This window comes from Panthera onca, chromosome C1 (genome assembly GCF_046562875.1).
Source record: "Panthera onca isolate mPanOnc1 chromosome C1, mPanOnc1 haplotype 2, whole genome shotgun sequence".
NCBI classification, from domain to species: Eukaryota; Metazoa; Chordata; class Mammalia; order Carnivora; family Felidae; genus Panthera; species Panthera onca.
In genome coordinates this window covers 55694268-55719600 of record NC_138346.1, presented here as the reverse complement: position 1 = coordinate 55719600, position 25333 = coordinate 55694268, and the positions used below count along the sequence as shown (strand labels likewise).

At 40.0% G+C, this 25333-nt stretch overlaps 1 protein-coding gene across 2 annotated transcripts in view; it reads right to left on the bottom strand.

The window, feature by feature from the left end:
- Positions 1-25333, bottom strand: part of PDE11A (phosphodiesterase 11A) — a 413214-nt gene that overhangs the window by 367358 nt on the left and 20523 nt on the right. Inside the window, exon 1 of one of the 2 annotated variants that reach the window (XM_060621931.3) lies at positions 8282-9501. The exons of the other annotated variant lie outside the window; for it this stretch is intronic. Within the exon in view, the coding sequence (XP_060477914.3) occupies positions 8282-9193 (912 nt within the window). The 5' untranslated portion in view covers positions 9194-9501. Of the gene's footprint in view, positions 1-8281; positions 9502-25333 lie in introns of those variants that run through there. 2 annotated transcript variants of the gene reach the window in all.

Here is a 25333-nt window from a genome sequence, read left to right as displayed (position 1 = left end):
GCATTCTGCTTTCTCCATAGTTTCCACATGGAATAAAGTAAAATTTTTAAAATGAACAAACAAAAACAAAGAGGGTGGGGAGACAGGGGTGCAGCAATTAATATGAAGATTTGATTAATGCAGACAAGCAATTCAAATAATTAACCAGTTATCTGGGCTTCACAAGCCTTATTTTTAAAAAATCTACAAAACAAGGTCTAAAGAGTAAAAGATGTGCTCAGAGGATGTACTCCTGGTTTAGCTATATATATGGCCTGCACAGGCTGAACTCTGTGCTTAGGGGTGGTTGAACTGACCACATGAAGGGTATAATTACTCAGCTGAACAGATTTGCATTAATCCCTATGTGATCTACCATAGCAAATGTGAAATGAAGAAGTTATGATCTTGATCTTGAGGAGTTCACAGTCAAGACATCACATGGTATCCAAATGGTTCTAATAGTATGAAAATAGAAAGAAGCACATTAAAGCATTACAGAAGATCAAAGGAGGGAGAAATCATGTCAGTTTGGGTGGGATGGGGCAGGGATTAGCAAGAGCTTCGTGAAGAGGGACCTAGAGGGCTGAGAGGACTTCAACTGACAGAGAAGGAGAAAAGGGACAGATGTGAGTGTGCATATAATAGTTAGTGGTCTGTAGAGGTCACATGGAGGGGTGGTGGGTGGGCATAAGGCTCTCCAAAGATCTCCATTTGAACCCTAGCTCTCACATTTGCCAGCTGGGTGACTTTGAGCAAACTACTCAACTCTTTCAAGCCTCAGTTTCTCCTTTTGTAAAATGGTGTTGGTAATAGCTACCTCTGGGGATTGTTGAGAGGTGTAAAAGAGACAATGCTTGCTAATGACCTAATGCCTGGCTCATAATTAGTGCTCCATTAATAATAGAGTTATTGTTAATCCACAGAAGAGCATCCCTTTTCCTTCTATCATTATGTTTAAATTCTTAAAATCTGACACCCTTAAAAAGCTCAAAAGTTCCTCATTTTTTTCATTTAGATAAGAAAGATTTCTTGTACTAAATTTGCAACAACCTAAAGCTATATTTTATGATAGGAAATACAATTTATCATTAACGTATAAACCACACTATTCAGTCGTTGAAACCAACCAATTAATAAGAAACCATTGGAATTATAGAAAATACACCTTTTTTAATACCAGGAAACCTTCTTTACTATTTTAATCCCCAAAATAAATAAAAATAAATTTAGCCTGAATGCCTATAAATTCCCAGGAACCAAAGTTTCTCCTAAAATATTAGAAGCCCAACCCACTCTCTTATGACTAAACAGCTTCTTTTATGATTCAAATTCCACTTTCCAAAAGAATGTGGTTATACTGCAAAACACCACCCTTAAAATAAGTAACTAAAGTAGCAAGTAGTGGACGTCAAGGATCTTGTTGACTTTCCTGTAAAACAACTCAAAGCTATTTCAGAGGAAAGCTTCATATGACTTTTCAACACTATATTAAACATGAAACACTAACTTCCAAATTAAGCCAGCCTTGTAAATAAACAGGTGACCCAAACCTCAGGAACCAAAATATATTGGTCAGATTAGTAAACATTTAGCTTATGGGCTGGGAAAAAATTAAGTTAACCTTAAATTACCTCCCCATGATTCTGTAGGAACTGTACTTCTCTGTAATCTATCCTCATGTAAGAGCAGCAAATGCAATTTGTCACTCTGTTTATCATGATCATGTGTCTGTCAGGAAAAGGGGCTGAAACAGCAAATGTTTCCTGCTTCAAGAGCAAAATCAATTCTGGTTCTGGGCTAGTGAACATGTTTGTGGGCTTAGGGGAATTTTTAAAACACTGTGCAAGGCTGAAATAAGAATTCATAAAACTCCTTTTAAGACTAGTGGTGGGGTGGGATCAACATCTGCCTTTTAAGCAAATCTCAGCAATTTAATCACAGGACCATAGACCCATGTCTGTCAGCACTGGCTCATCAGGGAAGGAAGCATATTCCTCACTGAGTTTTCCAGACACATGAAATTAATCCCTTCTGAAGCCAAACACATTTAAATGTAGTTATTTCAGTGGAGATTATTCTAAAATGAAATTCAATGAAAGTGAATTTTAAAAAATCATTATTTATATTCTTATTTAACATATATATATATATATATGTATACATATATATACATATATATATATATATAACAAATATACCCATATAGTAGAATGCATTCTTAAATAGAACTTTGTGTATAATTTTTATTTGTTTTCCATCTCTTCTCTTCAAGGATAAGCAATCAGCTCTCCCTTCTTATATTATGAGAAAGCACAGCAAGAGTTGAATGACAAAATATGGAGAAAGAGTAGTCCTGGCAGAAAGGATGAAAAGCACGGAAATAGAAAAGCACAATCCAGGCAATGAAAACGGCACATAATTTAATTAGGATGGAGCTGAAAGGAAGCAGTAGACACTAGCTGGAATAAAATTCAACTTCTCCACCTAATACTCAAAATGACTCCGACTCAGGACCAGTTTCATGGACATGTGACTGGTGCAGTTGCATAGGGGCCCCCGGCTTCAGGTTTAATGCTGTGCTGTATGAAACTCTTAATCTTTACCTTTGAATTTGTGCTAACTGAAGTCCAATGGAACAGTGGCATATGGGCTCAGACCTTGGAGTCTTGGCTCACACTCAGTCTTCCCTCCCACTGCCTTCCCAGGACTGGTGCTTGGTCATATATCCTGCTCTGTATGTCCCGGGCCTCATCTGGCCTACCGCCTACCACCTACTCACCCCTCCCTTGAGACCAGGGGTTACAACCAGGTCACATTAGTTGAGTGAGGAGCCCACACCCCACATCTGCCATACCCTACAACTGCCCTCTGCTCCTGGTTGGGGTCTGGGTGGGAGCATGGGGAGGGTCAGGTGCACACCCCATGCCACATTGGGAGGAGCAAGGCTGTGGTCATCCCCACCCAAAGCTGGCAGCATTATGACCAAGTGGCAGGCAACTCAATGAAGAGCTCTTACCTACCCCCAATCCAGGTACAGGGTTTTTCAACATGGAGCTTGAAATCACTAGGGAGTTGCATGGCTGCTGTGGGATAAAGCAGCAGGTCCTTTGGAAGAGAAGATTAACTTCTCCACCTCCAACCAGGCTCCTGCTTTACCTACCACTTTGCACCACACTCCACAAATTATGTAGCTGGCTCTACTTAGAATCTTTACTCACCAAGCTTTTTTTCCTGTTACTGATAACAGAGTTAAGCTTCTCCACATCACCCAGGTTATTATCAACTCCCTCTCTTCTAGCCCAAATCCACACTTGCAGAACATCTTCCATCTGTCCCCTGCTGCCCATTCCCACGGTTCCTGCTTTAGTTCAGCTGTTCATCATGGCTCTACTAGACCATCATAATAGACTCCTAATTATTATTATTTTTTTTCCTAGAGAGAGCAAGAGCAGAGGAGGGGCAGAAAGAGAGGGTGAGAGAAAATCCCAAGCAGGCTCTGCACTAATACCACAGTGGGGCTTGATCCCACAAACTGCAAGATCATGACCTAAGCCGAAATCAAGAGTCAGACGCTTAACCGATTGAGCCACCCAGGCACCCCACAGCTTTGAGCCTCCCCCTGTTCAATCCATTCAGCCACTGACACCAAGTTACCAAAAACACCACTCTGATCCTACTAAAATGTCTTTAAGGGCTCCCTGTAACTGTTAGTCACTGACTAACCGACTGTTAATGAAATTCAAATTCTTTAGTCAGGCACTCAAGGTTCTTTCTTCTTTTGCCCTCATGCTACTTTTGCGTATTCAATCTACAGCATGGGCAATACTTTGTCCAAATTAAAGCACTCACTGTCCCCTGTACACATTTTGTGCTCGCTCATTACTGTGTCTCTGATGCCATTTTGCTACACCTGGATCACTCCCGCCAAACCCACAACCATCTCCAATGGTGAAATCTAACCCCTTTTTCAGCTTGAATGGCATCTCCTCCATGAAGTCTTCCATCATGAGCCCAATCATAATGTGAATCCATTGTCTACTGAGACTAGTCATTTAGTTTGTAACATTTATTAAGTATAGTGCTTGGTATTTATTTGTGTATAGTATATGCCTCTCAACTATAAGCATTGGGAGGGCAAAAAACATGTTCTCTCACCTCTGTATGCTCGCAGTCCCCCTACCCAGGCTTTAGGTATAATGGAGCTCAGTGTATGTTTGCTGGAACTAACAAATAAGTAAATCTGTTGTGTAAACAGATCAGGTTTTCTGAAAGCCTGGCACAACTGTAACCCTGCTGCGTCATCCCCTTTCCTCCTCCCAGTTCACCTAACAAAACATCCTGGCTGCTTTTCAGATCCAAAGCCCATCAAACACCTGTATCATCATTATCAACACCAACAAAAATATCATCTCACACTTTTTATTAATGTTTAAAGTGCTATATTCTGAATGCTTAGAATAATCTCAAAGAGAACACCTGTTACTTGAGTGCTCTTATTTTCAACCTCTTGAGGGCAAGTTTTTCATTACTATATTAAAGTGGGCTGTTTAATAACTTATAACTGTCAGGGAAAAAAGGTAAATTGTAGTCACTATGATCCATACTGGATACTTAAAATGAATTTTTTTCCACTTGCAATTTTTTCTTCTAATTTCAAATCTGTTTTTCTAAATGTTTATTTATTTATTTATTGAGAGACACACAGAGAGTGGGGGAAGGACAGAGGGAGACAGGGAAAGAGAGAATCCCAAGCAGGCTCTGCACTGTTAGCATGGAGCCCAACGCAGGGCTCGATCTCACAAACCATGAGATCATGACCTGAGCCAAAATCCAGAGTCAGACGCTCAACCAACTGAGCCATCCCAGTGCCCCAAGTCTTTTTTTTAGGACTAATTGAAGAAGTAATGAAAAATAATGAAATAAACTAAGGAGGGTATTTTTGCTGCCAAAACTTTTATTCAACGCTAGTTTTCATTAGTCTATTCTTGACTCCAGAATTCTATGCTTATTATCATGATTTCATTAGTATCTTTAATGCCTTTCTCTCACCCATATTGTGAACCCAAGAGGATCATCAGTCTAATTTTCAAATGATTAAATTTTTAAACTCTGTATAATAAATCATTTTTACCTCCTGAAAAATAAAAAGAACAGTAGTTGAATCTGAGCAAGAAACACCTTAAAAACATACTAGGTAATAAAATATCAGAGGGAATGGTTATATTTTTACAAAGAAACTTCAGAATGTTTATATATTATCAGAATTACAACAACATCATGATAAAAGAACATGCATTTGAAAGGTTGTCAATTTTCATTCATAGAAAAATCTGTAAGAGTCAGAAATGGAAAGGATGGGGAAAAATGCTAAAATGTAGGAAGGAGGCAACATTAATACAACTCCATAAAAAAATCTATATAGTGTGAGTTCCTTAAAGGCACAAAGTATAATACTTTTGATAGGATAGGATAGGGTCAATCATGTGTTATCAATCACATTTAGAGAAATCGTCAGTAGTGGGTAGAAGGGTAGATATTTCTATATTCCTCAAATGTAAAGACAGTTCTAAAATACTTAATTTAAGAATAGAACATGGCTCAGGGAAAGAGTAGGTTGGTCAAAATGTGCTGAGTCCACATCTCAGTCCCAGATAAGGAGAAAAACAACTGAAAATGAGATAAAGAAAAAGAATTCTAGTAGACTTGTGTCATCATTATCATCATAAATTGATACCATTTCCTGAGTAATTGCAATGTGGCAGGTACTGTTTTAGGGGCTGTAATGCAATATTCATTTTATTTTCCAAATAATTATCTTATCTTCGTCACATATATGTTCTTATTCCCATTTTGCAGGTTAAGAAAACTGAGACTCAGAGATTAAGAAGTTCTCCCAAAGGGGCGCTTGGGTGGCTCAGTTGGTTGAGTGTCTGACTCTTGATTTTGGCTCAGGTCATGATCTCCCAGTTGTGAGATCAAGCCCAGCATCCAGCTCCATGCTGACAGTTTAGAGCCTGCTTAGGATTCTCCCTCCCTCTCTCTCTCTCCCTCTCTCTCTCTCTCTGTGTGCCCCTCTCCCTCAAAATAAATAAATAAACATTAAAAAAAAAAAAAAGAAATTCTCCCAAGGTCACACTAATGGTGACTGTAGTGTATCATAATAAAGCAAAAAAAAAAAAAAAAAAAAAGTAGTTTTTCTGAAGAAAAGTGGCATTAAAAAAATGAAAAAACACACCAGGTTAAAAATACAGAAATATACAGTAGAAGCCAATGGTGAAATAAAAGAGAAACTCTCTGTCCAGGATGAAATGAAGACCAGGCATAACCCAGATCTCCAACTCAGCCTATATACTACCTTCCCTTATGTTCCCTTTGCCAGTCCTCCCAACAACCTGGTCCTCTTTACAGCTATCGCTACCACCCTGGGGACTTTCCCACTGTCAGCTTCCAAATATCAAAGGCAACTTTGCTTTACACTCTGCCTTCAGAGTACAAGTAGGGCCCAGAAGAAATATCAGCTGTTGAAAATCTGATTTTCTGCAACTCTGACAACACCTCTAGCCACAATTCTAGGCAGCAGGAAGACAAGTAAACTGCTGAGGAAGCTGGAATTCTGCTCCTGAAGAAAAGGCAGTTATGTGAAGAGTCTTAAATACAAGTTGGGAGTTGAAGGAGAGCAAGAAATAAAAGCTACAGAAATGGGAAAATATCAACTGGGGAAGAATAAGAAAAGTAAAGGCAATGAAGAGAATAGACTGCAATTCCAAGCTCTAACAAGTGTCATCCAACTAGGAAGGGATTTTTTTCTTTTTTCTTTTTTTTTTAGCCCAAGCTCACGAGAAGAATGTGGAAGTAATGGGAAACAAAAGACTGTGATTGTTCAACTTCTTACAGAATCTTCACCATAAAGATTGTTAAATGTTTTCACTTCTTTCTATGGCTTTTCAAGATTATAGAGAAAGAGACACTTGCGAAAGTTCATTCATTGGTTGCTTGACCTAAGACTATCTCTTCAAGAAGGATATAATGAATAACACACCTAATCAATAACAAAAGGTGAATGAAAATGGTTATTTTGACTGGCATCCCTTACTATGAAAGTGTTATACTGACAGACATCACAAAAAATGTGAAACTCGGTTTTAGTACAAGCGAGTCAATTTTCTATGTAAAATGGTCAACTTTCAGATAAAATAAAGTTTTACCCTCAGTGCCCCTCCCACCACTTTTGCTATTCTGATCAACAGCAACCAAACTCTCGAGAAACAGGTGGCTCTATTAGACGCCGGAAGACGTGCTCATCAAATGACCACAAAATTTTCATAACCAAAGCTAAGAACTTTCAATTCTTATGAACCCCGAAAAGTCTCATAGAAAGTACATCCAGTTTATCACATTCAGTGAATAGATACTGAAGAATCAGAACTGACTAGCTTTCAGATCTGGTACCTAGTATCACGTTCAAATCACTATGAAAATGAAACACTTAGAAATACCAGCAAACAGCATGTTGGGTTTCCTTTTCCACTTGAAACTAGCATGTGTACCCTGCTGACTGCTTTTGGAATTGCTAAAAAATTATCAATTTTTGTTCATTTCACAAACTAAAAGCCTACTTGTTCAGTCCTGTCAAAAGCTGGCTGCAGATAATGCTGTATTCAAACCCAAAGATAAATAATCCCTCTATTTTGTCTAGCCTCTCTAAACTCAGTAACAGAAATAATTAAAAAGCCACACATAAGCCAGAGGCCCATTCTTCCCCTGATTTTCTTCCTCTTTTCCTCTTCCTCCCTACCTTGAAATGCATGCAACTTTAAGCTAGGTAAAGGGATGTGAAAGTAGTTCAGTACTCTGTTCCCTGTCCAACCCTGAAAGAGAATGAAATTTAGTACAGTCCCAAAAGACATCAGAGACACCAACATGCCATTTTCTTCAGACTAACACTACTATTCTGGAGTAGACACTTTTTCCTAGCACCTCACAAATCTGTTCTAAAACCATACACTGATATTCTTAAGGACAAGGAATCTTGACAGAGAAACATGTGATATTACTGACTGCAAAATGTAGTCCTTGTGATACATGAAATGTTTACAAGCCCTGTGGGTTAGGAAAAGACCATTATATCAACGATGGTGTAGTAACATTCTAACTGGTCTAAACTCAGAAGGAATTTAAAAGTAGCAAGATTAGTGTTGTAAAGAGTCTAAATTAATGTGTTCCTGGATGCCAAGGGGTAACAGAAGGTTTAGCTTCCAAGCCAGTGGGGCTCTGGAAGGGGGACAATGCAAAGTCCTACCTGGTAGGCATCAGGAATGTTGACAGTTTCTCCATGCTCCCCGACATAGCCAATAATGCCTTTGCCCCAGGGGACCTGCACTTCGTTTGAGTTCTCTGTGCTGCTGCAGGGCAGCAGTGGGGTTCCTGCATGCACATCAAAGAATTTGGAGACCAAGCTCTTCTTGCCAGCAGCTGCCCCTTCCACCAGGAAGAGAGAGCAGCGGTCAGCGTCCACCATGAGGCAGACAAAGATGAGGATCTTGTAGCTCAGGCTGGTAAGGTCAAGGTCATTGGAGATATCCTTGACCAGTTCCAGGAAGAACTGACGCTCATTATGCTTTTTGAGGTGGCACTTGTAGTCCATGGCCGTAGGGGGGTACTGAGGCAGATTCACCCTGGATTCCAGCAGGGCACTGAGAATGTGGGCTGTGGTGGGGGGCAGGGAGCTGGCCTTCCGGAGAAGTGCCCTCCGCCGCACACTGCTCAGGGGCTCCTGGGCCCGGGAGGTCACCTGTTCATCGTAGGTCCTGTTCACGTGGATGGCCTTGGAGCGAGCAAAACTCTTCCTTAGCTCTTTCTGAGAAGCTCTCCGCTGCAGGCTCCCGTCGCCCCCGCTGCCACTGGCCCAGCTGGGACTCAGGGGAACCCCACCACAGTCCCCGCCGCCCAGAGTGGGCTGGCTGTTGGCAGAGCTATTTGGTCCAGGGCCACCACCAACACTGCCGCTGCGTCTGCCACCGCTGTGAGCCAAGCTGATGGTGCTGGCCACTGCGGGCCTCGGGCCTACAGCCCCCTGACTCTCACTGTGTCTCTGCAGCCACTTCTCCACCATCTCCTGCTTCCCCTTCCGCATCAGGTAATCTTCAAATAACTCTGGGTGTCTGTCCAGGAAAGTTTCCACTTCCCCAAAGTCCAGGTGTGAGGCCGTCATGGTCCCAGACACAGCTTCACTGCCACTCTACGCTTGGACCTAATGTTTACCTACCCCAGCCCTCTAGCTGGTCCAGCACATGTCTGTCCCCACCAGTATTCCCAGTTCGGTGAGAGATTCTGCTGAGCACTGGAATCTCAGCTGGGAGGTGCCCCTTCCTTCGGGCTCAGAGAGTGGCTGGCAAGAACCCCACCCCCTCGCCCTGCTACTCCTGCTTCGCACAGGTGCCCCCCACTGAGCTGTTGCCGTGGCCACAGTTCCCGTCTGGAAACCCGGAGCTATCGCTGTTCGTGCTCAGGCTGCTGCCGCTGCCGCTGCCGCTGTAACCGGATGAGTGGACCACTGTGAAAGGGAGGTAGGGCAGGACACGCCCCTGAGTGAGGCACGGAGCCCGGAGGGAGGGAAGAGGTGGGAGGAGGGAGGCTCCGGCGCCCGGACCAGCCAAACTCCACCGCCCAGGATGCCAGGCGGTTCCTGGAAGATTCTCTGGACCGCCGGAATCGGAGTCCGGGAACAGGGCCGACTCCTGATTGGAACACGATTAAAGGGGGAGATGCACCTTGTTCCTTTCCCCTCCTCCCTTCCTTACCTCCCTAGCCCTCCCAATTCCCCACCCTTTAATCCTCCCGGCGTTTCCAAGAGGCCCCAGGGGAGCCCAGTGGGAGCCCAAGTACCGGGAAAGTGTTGGTGTTTTGCAGGGATCAGACCCAGAAGCTGACTCCAAGGAAATGAGGATGCTCAGAGACAGGGAAGATTATTTTTCTGGGATGCGACTGTGCACTGTTGGTTCCTAGGATTCCTGGGACTGCCCACTAATACTGCCCAGCTCCTTGTGGGCGTTCAGTAAATATTAATGGAACTGAATTTCCCCGAAATTAGCAAGTGAAGTTTCCCATCTGACTTACGACTTTAACCAAATTCATGGACCTGACTGAGGAAGTGGAGAAAGGTGGTACATGCAGGGAGGGTGTAAAAAATACAGCCCCTTGGATTAGGCGGACCCTGCCTAGCAGGGGGCATATAGCAAGGTGGGCTTCAGGGCCTCAGGGGGCTTCTTTCCAAGCCAGTCCTGCATACTGGGTGGTTTCTCTTCTTTTCACGAATGACCTACCATCTCTTCCTTCTTTCTCCACTCAGTCTGGCAAAGCCACCAATGCTTCCTTTACTCCCAACATCCTAGGTCTTGTGGGCAAGGACTTCTCTTCTGTGAGAGGCTTTTCCTTCTACAGACCCAGGGATGTTCCAGATATGGCTTGTCTCTGCTAGCTAGACTGAGAATAACATCAAGTTTCCCTTGGGGCTTTTCTAAACCTAGTGGTTAAATATAGGTGATTTCCCAGGAAAGAATGGCAGGCTGATTACACTTTCTTGATGCTCAGAGGTCTCCTCTTTTGTGAGAAGCAAAAGCAGACTAGGAACTATCCAGTTCCCTCTGACAGCAGGACAATCTAGACGTGCTCTTACAGAATGCTAGCAATTAGGGTAATAGAATAAAGAGCTAAGTAGTGACTTTATTTACAGTTTTCCACATGGCAGGCTTATACGGGTGACTTACACAGTAAGTAAAGATTACTGCCAGAAGATGTCCTCAGAGCTAAGAAGACAACGTGTATCAAGCACTTACTATGTATTGATCACATTATTATTTTTTTCTTAAGTAGGCTCCACACCCAACATGGGGCTTGAACTTATGACCCTGAGATCAGCATGCTGTACCTACTGAGCCATCCAGATGTCCCAGCACTGATCAGTTTATTATTTTTTTAATGTTTATTTTTGAGAGGGAGAGCACAAGCAAGGGAGGGGCAGAGAGAGAGGGAGAGAGAGAATCCCAAGCAGGTTCCACAGTGTCAGTGCAGAGCCTGATGTAGGGCTCAAACTCACAACTGTGAGATCATGACCTGAGCAGAAGTCAGACACTTATCTGACTGAGCCACCCAGGTGCCCCAATCACTTTAAATTAAGAGATTAATTTAATCCTCAAAACAGACTTATGAGATGGGGAATCTTCTCCCATTTTAAAGATGGAGAAACTCTGAGAAGTTGGGTATTAAACCCAAGGTGCACAGACAGTGGGTGCCAAAACTGGGATGCAAATCCATTTAGTTTGGCTCCAGAGTAAGGCACACTCTTAGCCACATCACTGGATTGTCTTCCACCTGTGTCAGCTGAGTCTCATCTATGGCAGGATTTGGACTAGTAACAGAGATGCAGGGACTACGGCAGAATGTTCTCTAAACATTCCTCTGATAGCACCAGGAGGAGCAGACAGGGGGAAGAGAGGCCCTTGTGCACAAATTCCACACTTCCCAGCTTAGTCAGCATGATTAAGAACATGGCCTTGGCATTTAAAATGCAACAGTAAACAAAACAAAGACCCTGTCTTCGTGGAGCTGACATTATGGTGGGGAGACAGCCAATAAACAAATAGGAAAATAAATATAGAGAGTAAGAGAACATTGGCACCAAGCGCTGTGAAGAAAAACAAAACTTGGCAAAGGATTAGATAAGGGATGAGGTAGTGGAAAGACCTTTCTGAGGAGGGGACACCTGAGTGGAGATCTGGTGGAAATGAGGCAAGGAGCTATGTTGATATCTAGGGAAAAGAATGTACCAGGTAGAGGAGGCATGTGCAAGAATTGTGAGATGCAATGCATTTGGAGTAATTAAGAAGACAGTGAATCAAGCACAGAATATTGGTAGTTTGGAGATGCAGGCTACTAAGGAAATAGTGATGGTCAGGAATTAAATTTTAAAAAATGATTAGCACAGTACCTGATACATAGGAAGTGCTCAATAAATGTTGGCTGTTGTATTACTTTTATATAATCATTGTAATTATCCTAAAGTAATAGTGCATGGAAACCTCACTGCATGTGATCCCATCTCTGGTAACTTGAGTGAAATATCAGTAAAGATGGTCAAGGTAGTATGCTGGAACTGGCTTGCAGGGGCTCACAAGAGCCTATTTTATTTTAGCAGCTCTTTCCAACTCTATGTTCAGTGACATTATGTAGCTTGCAATCAGCCATGAAGGGCTTATTTACATGATGGAAATCAACAAGTGCTACACATCAGGATTTTTTTTTTCCAGATTCCTAGCTGTTAAACATTTACCAACATTCAGTGAAAACAAATTTTGTCCATCAACTGATGAATGGATAAATAAAATGTGTTATATCCATAAAATGGAGTATTATTTGGCCATAATAAGGAAGTATACATGTTCTGATATGCTACAACTTAGATGAACCTTAAAAATCTTAAGCAAAGTGAAAGAACCTACTCACAAAGGACCACATATTGTGTGATTTCATTTATAGGAAATGTCCACAATAAACAAATCCAAAGAGATAGAAAGTAGATTAGTGGTTGCCAGAAGGTGAGGGGAGAGAAGACAGAGAAGAAACAGACGACCACTAACCGGTAGAGTTTCTTTTTGAGATAATGAAAATAATGTTCTAAAACTGATTGTGGTGCTGATTACAAAATTCTGTGACTATACTTAAGTCCACTGAATTGTAAACTTTAAATAGGTGAATTATATGATATGTGAATTATATCTCAATAAAACTTATAAAACAACAACAACAAAAACCATTTACCAACACATGACTGGTTATAATACAGCAGCAATGTTGTACATGGAAGTAAGAAAAGCACTGAGCATCCTCAAAGAAGGAAGAGAAGTAGACCATTCCTGGTCTGTCTGGAAATAGAAGGTTTAATAAGCAGTCATTTCCTTAATTCTATCTTCTATGTTTTCATTATAAAAGCAGTTACTTAGCATTTATCATATTCCAGGCTCTAGGGACAAAAGAAGACTAAGACAAAACCTCTGCCTTTGAGGATTCCATGGTCTACAGCACCAAGAGGAGTGGCAGTAGAGAAAGAATACTGGAAAGAGTAGGAAAATTAATTGAGCATATCAAGCTTGGTTTTGAATTGGCTGCAGCCTTATTCCCTGCTTGATTTATGGGGTCAATGAAGGCGTCAATGGTTGAGGAAAGAAGCGAGAAGGTGACCAAAAATACTCGTAAGGTAGTCCAGAAGGCTGCAATGGAGGGCTGCATGATAAGATGTGTGTTGATGTGGCCCCAGCTGCCATTTCCTTTTCATTCTCAGTTCGTAGAATAGTATGTGTATTAGTCATGGTCCCAAGAGAAAAACAGAGCACAAAGTAATTTCAAGAGGGTTAATTTACAAGGAGAATGATTACCAAGGTAGAATATGGACAAACCACTGGGACAGTGAATAAACTTGGGACTTGCAGCAAAAGAGAAGTCACCACCCCCAGACCTAATGGGAGAAGGAAGAGGAAGGTCACCAGGACCCAAAGGACAGGGGGCTCATATAGTAGCAACTGCCTTCAGAGGAGTAGTGACAGCTTGTCAAAGGACATCAACACTCAAGTTGACCTCAAATACCTTGAACTGATTTTCCCTCCCTCCTAGCATGACCAGACCCAACTTGGAGCTAGAGGGTGCTGGAGCTTGTTGATAGAATCCATATAGGTCATCCTTTCTAGGCAGAGAATAGCAGGGACAAAGAAGGATCTGTATAAGTTATGGGGAGACAAGTAGAAAATATTTGGCCCAGTATGGAACCTTGAAGAAGTCCCCTTATCAAATTCTGGATGCTATAGCTCCAAAGAATCTTCTGTAATTCTGCCCTGTTTTCTGTGTAAGTCTGCTAATTCCATCAAAACTGTCTATAATAGATTCTACAACAACATTTGCAGTCAACAGAACCCTGAAGGGCACTAACCCTGAAAAGGTATGATACTGTGATGATAAGTCAATCAGTTCAAGAAAGATGCTCTGTTGACTCCCTCTCTAGCCACCCCTTCTCTTTCTACCAAGCTGTATATATTGACCAAGTAGCCTCTCATTGGAGAATGGAAAATATAAAAGGGCCTTCCTATTTGTAGTTTTCAAGAACAAGAACTTCTTTTTTGATCCAAGTATTCATTACTTTATCACTGCCATTGTCAGTTAGCATTTATTGATCACTCATTGGCTTCCATACAAGATAACTTCTGTTATTCCAAAGGGAGCTGTTATATTTTAGCATTCGGTGGAACTGTAGAGATCATCTAATACTCCACTTTCATTTTCCACATGTGGAAACTGAGATCTAGAGCAGACACATAACTCCTCCAGTCATCTGCTAAGCACAACCTCTGATGTGCTCCTGGTTCCATCCCACCCTTACCAACATCCCAGAACTTGAAACCAATCTCTTGACCCAATGAACTTCTGTTTCTTAAGTGTGTCTCCTAATCATTCCATCTCCCAAAACAGACTTTCACTGTGTGATCAATAGGCATCATCAGATAGGTTGAAGCAATTTCCAAAATGAAACACTCACTTCAAAAAAGTTAAAATTGGCATATTATTATTTTAGGAGATACAGGTCCACAGGATCAAACAAAAGAAGGTTTATTCCAATTCCCAAGATTAAAAGTCTCTAAACTGTAAGTTCCACAGAGATATTCATATTTATCTTTATATGAAGATATAACATCAGAATTTGGTCATGTTCTATGTCAAATCCAAAACCCAAGGAGCTGTATTTGGGATTTTCTAGAGAAACAGAATCAATAAAACCCAAAAGTAATATATCCATATCCATCCATCTATCCATCCAGAGAGAGAGAGAGAGAGAGAGATTTATTATGACGGACTGGCTCACATGATTATGGAGGCTGAATCCCGTGATCTGGTGTCTGCAAACTAGAAATCCAGGAAAGCCAGGGGCGCTTGGGTAGCTCAGTCAGTTGAGCGTCCGACTTCCGCTCAGGTCATGATCTCATGGCTCATGAGTTCGAGCCCTGCGTCAAGCTCTGTGCTGACAGCTCAGAGCCTGGAGCCTGCTTCCAATTCTGTGTCTCCCTCTCTCTCTGCCCCTGACCCACTCGCATTCTGTCTCTGTCTCTCTCAAAAATAAATAAACATTTAAAAAAATTTAAAAAAAGGGGCGCCTGGGTGGCGCAGTCGGTTAAGCGTCCGACTTCAGCCAGGTCACGATCTCGCGGTCTGTGAGTTCGAGCCCCGAGTCAGGCATCTGGGCTGATGGCTCGGAGCCTGGAGCCTGTTTCCGATTCTGTGTCTCCCTCTCTCTGCCCCTCCCCCGTTCATGCTCTGTCTCTCTCTGTCCCAAAAATAAATAAAAAAACGTTGAAAAAAAAAAAATTAAAAAAAAAAAAAAAGAAAGAAAGCAAGAAATCCAGGAAAGCCAAGTGATGTAATTCAGTCCAAGTCTAAAGACCTGAGAACAAGGGGACTAAATAAGGTAAATCCCAGTCCAAGGGCAGGAGGGGATGAGATGTTCCATCTCAAGCAGTAAGGCAGGAAAAGAGTTGAATTCCCTTTTTTTCACTTTTTGTTCTATTCAGACCTTCAACAGAATGAAGGAATGGTGCCCAATCACACTGGAGAGAGCAATCTACTGAGTCCTTCAGTTCAGATGCTAATCTCATCTAGAGAGGAGACACCCAAAACAATGTTTAATCTTAGTACTCTGATCCCTACACAAGTTGACACATAAAATTAACCACTGCAGGTGTCTTACCTGGTTTTAAATTTTGTAAGCACCTTCTTCCCCCATTCTATTTGTGTAGAATTTCAACATGTATCCATGTTTAAGTTGTTATTCCTTATCCTAGTAGTGATTTCACCTTAGTCCAGTACAATTTTATAACCCACAGTAACTCACAAGAGAATGGTAAATTTATAAAGTAACTATGTGGATGCCTATATGCCACACAGGGTAAATTACATTAGCAAAATGGTAAAAGTTACTTTCTCCTTCATATAAAAAGTGCTGCTGCCACATTGCCCTTCTGTACAAAGGCTTATCAAACTTGCATCATACTTGGTAATGTTCCATTGGCCAAAGCCAATCATATAGCCAAGTACAGAGTCAGAGGAGTGACAAGAATGTGAATACTCACAGGTGTGGTTTATTGGACACCACTGATTTAACAGTTAACCACCCAAGCTCCCTCCCAAATCCCCAACCTACATTTCCAACCGCTATAAAGCATTTGCTCCTATATGTCTCACAGACAACCCAAATTTATCATTCCCAAGATCACTCTTTCTTCCCCATCTTACACACTCAATCTGAGGTATACTTACCTCAGAAATTTCTTTTTGAATCTAGCCTCTCTTCTCTAAACTCACTTGACTTAATTCAAGTCTTCATCATTTGTCCATTTTCTACCAGTGTCATCTTCCACATAAGTGTAATAATGGCACAGCCTTGCCTATAAACTTTTATTTATAGGATTAAGTCCTTGTCAAAGTGGGTTGAGTGATAACCCTCCAAAACATGTATCTTCCCAGAACCTGTGAATGTGATCTTATTGGGAAAGAGGGTGTTTGTAGATATAACCAAGGATCTCAAGATTATCCTATAATCAGGAATCCAATGACACTTTTCCTTACAAGATATAGAAGAGAAGACTGAGACACACAGAGAAGGCAATGTGAAGACAGAAGTAGAGGTTGGAGTGATGAATCTACAAGCCAAGGAATATCAAGGATTGCTGGCAACTACAAGCTAGGAAAGAAGCATGGGATAGATTCTCCCTCAGAGCATCCAGGAAAAAAAAAAATCAACTTTCCCAACATCTTGAATTTAGAGTTCTGGCCTCTGGAACTGCCAGAGAATAAATTTCTGTTGCTTTAAGCCACCAAGTTTGTGGTAATTTGTTACAACAGCCCTGAGAAACTAATGTAAGATCCTTCATCACTGTACCTCTATTGTCCATCTCTCTTCTTTTCCTTCTCATCTTCTGCTATTCCCTGCTGTATACTCTCCAAGCATGCAGATCCCTTCTCTCTTCTGGGCTTTCTCCTGAAATGCCCTTCTCCCCTTTCCTGCCTCTCAAACTTCTTTTCTCCAATAAAGCCTATTTGAAGTGTCACACCCTCTATGAAGTTTTATCTGCTTTCATAGAATGAAGCTGTGTTCTGTCTTCCAGTGTGATCTGTCCTCTTGCTTCCACACATTTTGGTCAAATATATACTATAAATCATTTAATACTTGTTGTTTACTCAACCCAACATGATGTATTTCATTCTCCATTAAAAAAATTTTTTTACAGGGGCGCCTGGGCGGCTCAGTCGGTTAAGTGTCCGACTTCGGCTCAGGTCATGATCTCGGGGTTCGTGAGTTCAAGTCCCGCGTCAGGCTCTGTGCTGATGGCTCAGAGGCTGGAGCCTGTTTCAGATTCTGTGTCTCCCTCTCTCTCTGACCCTCCCCTGTTCATGTTCTGTCTCTCTCTGTCTCAAAAATAAATAAATGTACATTTTATGTACATTAAAGCACATTTCCTTATTCTTTATCTCTTTATCTTTTTTTTCAATTTAGAAATTGAAACCACTCTGAGCTATAAGCCCAGTTGCATTCATAATTGTATTAAAGAATAATAAGTACCTATAAGGTAAATTTTTTAAATTTCAGATACCTAGGTGAACAGTAATGACCAATGAAGGTAGAAAAATAAGCTTCATATGATAAATTAGACAAGTACTGCATGATATCACTTATATGTAGAATCTAAAAAAGTCAGACATATATCAAAAAAAAAAAAAAGAAAGAAACAGAGAGAGAGAGTGTGTATGTAAAACAGTGGTTACCAGCGGTAACAGGGGAGGGATAAGATTGATGGTGTTAAAGGGTACAAACTTATAACAAGTACTAAAATAGCCACAGATGTAATGCAGTTTACTGAATAGACAATAATATTGTACTATAAGTATGTAATATGATAAATATCATTACAACTACAACCATATTATAATATATAAATATATCAAAGTAACATGACGTACCCCTTGAATTTACACAATGTTAGATGTCAAATTTACTCAAAAAAAGTAAAAAATATGCTACAATATCATGCCATAAGTGTTTTAGATATTATTCTTCTTAAAATCAATAGATACTTTATCTGAGAAGAAAAACTAGCAATAATCAAAGTATGTTGCTGAAGAATGATTTGTTGATAAAATAAACTGATTGGCTTTTAACTGTTTCAAACTATTTTCTCTACATTTAGAAACTCAAACTTAGAAGAATATGAGCAGATTCAATATTTTAAAAACACCTTGAATCTTTATAAAGTAACTTACCTACAAGTATCTTAAACAGCCAATAGCTGAGTTAGACACTGAAGCTATAAAATAATGGAAGGACATCCCTTTCCTCAAAGAATATTTACAGTCTAGCTAGGGAGACAGAATATTTATACTAAAATACAGATGACAATACAAGATACTATTTCTTGAGTATAAAAAACAAAAAAATCTATACAAGAAATCACAAATGTTCTTAAATGCCATATGATATTGTTTGCATTCAATAATAATTCACAATTAGTATTAATATTGAAAGTGTAGTTCTAATATCAGAACAAAAGGAGGAAAAAAATTGAAGGAAAATTTCACAATGAGTGATTTGGTTTTCATGCAAAGAACTAAAATAAAAGGAGGGTGCAAATCAAATTCAGCAATACATTGAGAAGATCATAAACCATGATCAAGTAGGACTTATTTCAGGGGTGCAAGAATGGTTCAACATCCACAAAGTAGTCGATGTGATATACCACATTAATAAAATGAAGGATAAAAATCATACAGTCATCTAAACAGATGCAGAAAAAAAGCACTTAACAAAATTCAACATCCATTTATGACAAAAACTTTCAACAAAGTAGGGATAGAGGGAATGTACCTCAACATAACAAAGGCCGTACATATATGACAAGTCCACAGCTAACATAATATTCAATGGTGAAAAGCTGAAAACTTTTCCTCTAAGATCAGGAATAAGACAAGGATGCCCACTCACTCTTGCCACAGTATTTTGGAAGTCCTAACCAAAGCAATGAGGCAAGAAAAAGAAATAAAATATATCCAAATTAGAAAGAAAGAAGTAAAACTGCCACTATTTGCACATACAATGATATTATATATAAAACCCTAAATATTTCATCAAAAAACTGTTACAACTAATAAATATAATAAAGTTGCAGGATACAAAGTTGGTGCATAAACATCTTCTGTAGTTAAATACACTAATAATGAACTATCAGAAAGAGAAATGAAGAAAAAATTGCATTTACAATTGCATCAAAAAGAATAGAATACCTAGGAATTAATTTAACCAAAAAGGTGAAAGACCTATATGTTGAAAGCCACAAGACGTTAATGAGAAAAATTAAAGAAGATATAAATAAACGGAAAGATAGTCCAGGCTCAAGGACTGAAAGAATCAGTATTTTTTTTTATTTTTTTTTTTTAATTTTTTAACGTTTATTTATATTTGAGACAGAGAGAGACAGAGCATGAACAGGGGAGGGGCAGAGAGAGAGGGAGACACAGAATCCGAAACAGGCTCCAGGCTCCGAGCTGTCAGCACAGAGCCCGACGCGGGGCTCGAACTCACGGACCGTGAGATCATGACCTGAGCCGAAGTCGGACGATTAACCGACCGAGCCACCCAGGCGCCCCAAAAATCAGTATTTTTAAAAGATCCATACTATACAAAGTAATCTACAAATTCAATGTGCTCACTATCAAAATTCCTATGGCATTTTCATCCTAAAATTTGTGTGGAATCACAAAAGACCCTGAATAGCCAAAGCAATCTTGAGAAAGAAGAACAAAGCTGGAGGAATCATGCTCCCTGATTTCAAACTGTATTCCAAAGCTGTAGTAATTAAAACAGTATGACACTGGCAGAAAAACAGACATATAGATCAACAGAACAAAATAGAGAGATGAGAAATAAACCCATGCATATATGGTCAATTAATTTATGACAAATGAGCCAAGGGAAGGACAGTATCTTCAATAAACAGTGTTGGGAAAATTGAACAGCCACATATAAAAGAGTAAAACTTGACAACTATTTTACACCATACACAAAAATTAACTAAAAATGGATTAAAGACTTAAATGTGAGACCTGAAACCATCAAACTCCGAGAAGAAAACATAGATGGTAGGCTCCTATCATCTCTAAGACATAAGTCTTAGAGATGATTATTTTAATATGACATGAAAAGCAAAGCAAGAAAAGCAAAAATAAACAAGTGAGGGGCACCTGGGTGGCTCAATTGGTTAAGCATCTGACTCCTGGTTTTGGCTCAGGTCATGATTTCATGGTTTGTGAGTTCGAGCCCTGCATCTGGCTCTATGTTGACAGTGCAGAGCGTGCTTGGGATTCTCTCTCTCTCTCTCTCTCTCTCTCTCTCAAAATAAATAAATTTAAAAAAATAATAAATAAATAAATAAATAAATAGGACTATATCAAACTAAAGAACTTCTGCACAGCAAAAGAAATCATTAAGAAAATGAAAAAGCAACTTACTGAGTGGGAGAAAATATTTGCAAATCATATAACCAATAAAGAGCTAATAATCAAAATTTCTAAAGGATTCATATAACTTAATAGCAAAAAACAAAAACAAAAACAAGAAAACAACCCACAAACAATCCAATTTTTAAAAATGGGCAGAAGATATTTTTCCAAAAAAGACATACAGATGGCCAACAGGGACATAAAAAGGTGTTCAACATCATTAATCATCAAGGAAATGCAATTCAAAACCATAATTAGATATCACCCGACACCTGTTAGAATGGCTATTATCAAAAAGACAAGAAATAACAAATACTGGCAAGGATGTGAAGAAAAGGGAACTCTCGTGTACTCTTAGTATAGCCACTATGGAAAAGAGTATGGAATTCCTTAAAAAATTAAAAACAGAACTATCATATCATCCAGCAACACCACTTCTGGGTACTTAGCCAAAGAAAACAAAAACAAGAACTTGAAAAGTTGCACCCCCATTTCACTGCAGCATTATTGACAATAGCCAAGATATATAAACAACTGAAGTGTCCAGTGATGAATGAATGGATAAAGAAAATGTGGTATATACATACAATGGAATATTATATAGCCATAGAAAAGAATGAAATCATGCCATTTGCAACAACATAGATGGACTTTGCGGGCATTATGCTAACTGAAATAAATCAGACAATGACAGTACGATCTCACTTACATGTAGAATCTTAAAAAAACAAAACAAAACCAAAAAAACCAAGCTCATAGATACAGGGAACAGGCTGGTGGTTGCCAGAGGCAGGCGGAATGTATGAACTGGGTCAAAAGGTACAAACTTCCAGTTTTAAAATAAGTCATGGGGATGAAATGTATAGCATGGTGACTATAGTTAATAATACTGCACTGTACATTTGAAAGTTGTCGAGAGAGTAAACTTAAATATTCTCGTCACAATAAAAAAAAATTATAACCATGTGTGGTGATGGATGTTAACTAGGCTTACTATAGTGACCATTTGCAATTTATACATATAGTTGAAGAATTGCGTTTTACTCCTGAAACTGACATAGTATGTATCAATTATACCTCAACGAAGATAAATTTTAAAAAATAGAGCAAAGCTAGCACCAAGGGTGTGATTGGCCCAGGCAACAGGTAAATAAAAGAGCAAAGAGGCTGGGCCAAGAGAGCTACTGTTTGAAGTGAAAATATGAGAAAAGGAAATGCTTACACATACTTATGGTAGGTGGTATCTTGTTTGCCATTATTCACTACCTCTTCCTTCTAACAGTATGACATACTACTGTTATGTGACTTGACATTCCTCCTGCAGGGAGAGTATACCTCCTCACCTCACTGGCTTTGGGCTTGGCCACTTACATGTTTTGGTCATTAGAATGTGAACACACGTAATATATGCCACAGCTGAGCAGAAGCTTTATGAAGAAGCTTCTTCCAGGGCTTTAGATCTTTCCCTCTGTCACAAGAATGGGAATGTCCCATATAGGTATTTCCCCTTTAACCTGGGTCCCAGAATGTGAAGACACTTAGAACAAAGCCACAGCTGACCACAGGCTACACTTCCTGTGAATGAGAAATACATGTTTTGTTGTTGCAAGACCATAAGGTTTTGTTACAATAGCAAAGTTGACTAATACAGAAAATGAGACCTAGAAGTAGGGTGCTGCTCTGTCGCCCTATCTTCAGCACCAGAGAGTTGGTGGAATGGAAACTAAACTGTTATTTGGAGCTAGAAAAAAGTGACCTATGTTACATAGGGATCAAACACTTGGAGAAATTGTCACCTGCAATTACTTGAACATCAGGTAATAAACCTAATGAATTTGACTTTGGGTAAAGTGAAATAAATGCTTCTGCAAATAAACTATACTGAAAGTGAGAGATCTGCCCCCCCAATTTTATAAATAGTGCCCCTTTCTGCACTCCTTCCTCTGCCTTCTTAGTGCCTGTCATCAGCTCTTGTGCCCTTATGCAACACCCCACCCCTACAGTGGTGCCCCTCTCACACCTGCCTCTACTACCATAATATTCTGTGCTTCAAAGAGTCCCTACTTTGTGGAGAAGGAGGAATTAAAGCTGAAGAACTGCATGAAACTGTGATTTCAAACTCAAAAGTAAATGGTAATGATCACTGAGTGACAAATATAGAGAAGGAAATTTGATTCTAAATTCTTCCCCATGTTAATATTTTAGAAGAATGTGACGATGAGGGAGAATAAGCAAATGCTCTCAAAATCATGCTGTATTATACACAACATCGTGCGAGACACAAGGGCTTAATTTAAAAAATTACTCTTCTTGAAAACTAAATGGTATGTTGTTTTCCAAGAGAACCACTGACTAGAGGTTTTCATCTAGAAAGTACTTTACTAGCTAGTATGAAAAAAATTTAAGAACAAAGCAACTAACAATGTTCCCTGCTTTCTGAAGAGTTCCCTCTGTTCTATCTGAAACATGCAAACAATTGCCAAGTTAACTGGTCTAACATTTTTACTTTAATTAAATGAAACCATACTTTATTCTTCCAGATCCTTATCAAGATATATATTAGAACTGTCTCTGCTGAAAGTGATAAATATACATCTTATATAATCATCCAACTACCTGTAATACTTCTCAAATATATTTTTGTTGATATGCGATCAGCATAACATTTCCTTTCTACTGATGTTTCCTGGTTCCTGTTAATGGCCCTATAAAACAAGGATACTTACTTCTTTCAGATTACATAAACATAGTAATCTGTTCTCTAATTAACATGAATCTTTTTTTCTATTGAATCTTTAATTCAAGTTTAGGAGACAATAGCAGACTTCAGTAACCTGACAACCTTAGATGGTTGTAAAGTTCATTATTCTTTCCTTTGCTTTGTCAAGGCACCCCAAATTTAGGTTGGAGAGTACCTAGAGAGTAATTCCCTTTGAGGTTCCTGTTATTCATACGGAGGTATGTTGCACAGATATAGTATCTGTATCAGTTAGGATTTGACCAAGGATTCAGGGCCACCGTGAGTGATGTGAATAAGGGAGTTACTAAAGGAGACCTTACACAATTTGGGAAGAAGCAGAGGAATACAGGTCCAGAAGGGAGCACCTAAAGGATTAGAGCAAAGTCTCTAAGATCACAAAGGAGAGTTGGGGAAGGCTATGGAAGTTTGTGGGCTCTGATTTCATGATGGGCTTACAGTTACTGTAGGTCAGCAGGGCAGATAGTGAGGAAGGAGAGCGGGAGGAAAGTAGGTAGAAGAAGGACAAACTCGGTGAGGCAGTGAGGACAGACTGGTACTGTTTTGTCTATTTCTCATCTATTCCAAACCTTTATTATGTGGATGGCCCAAGGCTCAAACTGAAAGAGATCTGGTAGGAGCTGGGAGAACCTGAGCCACTTGCTGCCCCACCACATGAAGACTGCAGTCAACAGATTAGCGATAAGTATGAGTTGCACCTGGGGCCCTGCAGCGACCTGACAAATGTAAAGGCTTTTGCCTAACTCTGCCCCTTTCCAAATCTCAGGCAGGTTTCTCACATGACCAGCCTTAACCAGGAACCACACCGAGAAGAGAACTCTGGCAAACACAGCTGATAGAGAATAAAATGGCATAGTGCCCAGACATCCCTTCATGTAAACTGACCCTAAGATGGAGTTAAGCCTCTCAAAGACAACATATATTCATTTGATAATAAAGCCTATCATAGTACAGAATTTTAATTACTGCATTTATTTGCAAATTTTCCTCCAAACTTTTTTCTAATACCAGAAACATCACTACCAGCAAAGAGGTATTTATTTTGCTCTTACCAAGATAAACATAAATGTAAAACAACATTCAACATCTTATCACTGTTTGATTTTTTAAATGGAAGAAATCTACTTAATACTTCTCTATTCCCACCGAACTGCCCTTTACCACCTCAGCTCTTCTCATACTATCTTCTTTCTGCTTCTCCTAGGTCAAAAGTATTTAAACTCCAAACATAGGGCCTTCCTTCTTGTTCCTCCCTGCAATGTGGCCTTTTGTCAAAACCACCAAGGCCATCTGTCAGAGTCGTATAAATCTAAGCTATAATTATGAATATGAATTTAAGTTCAGGTCTTTCTTACAGAGTTTTCTGTCCCATAAAAATTAAAATATGAAGTATGTCACCAAATTCTATATCCTTGCAAACCCAACTCAGCTCTGAGACTGGTAACGTCCCTAATACACTCTTGGAGTCCCTACAGATGTCTCTGCCCTCATCAAAGAATTTCTCCAGGGAGAGTAACAAGCTCAACTTCGTCTGAAGTCTCCTTGGTCCCCAGGGACACATTCTTCCATACAGTAGTGGCACTGAACTCCCACTTGCCAGAAGCATTAAAATTGGGGCCAAGCACTTAGTTGACTTAATAGAACCTTCTGGAGATCACAGCTTTTTCAATAATGTTCCCCTCACTTTGGGAATTTTCAGGTAGGGTAACTTCTCAATAGAAGCATTTGCTAATAAGTTAACTCATTAACATATTATCCCTATGATATGGTAAAAAGTCACCAGGAATTGGAGCAGAAGATCCAAAGGTTGGTTCTAGCACAAGTCCCAAGGAGAAGGTAAAATCCACCTTTTTTTCCCCTAATGTTTATTTTGAGAGAGAGAGAGAGAGCATGAGCAGGGGAAGAGGCAGAGAGAGAGGGAGACAATCCGAAGCAGGTTCCAGACTCTGAGCTATCAGCACAGAGCCCGATAGGGGGCTCAAACTCATAAACCATGAAATCATGGCA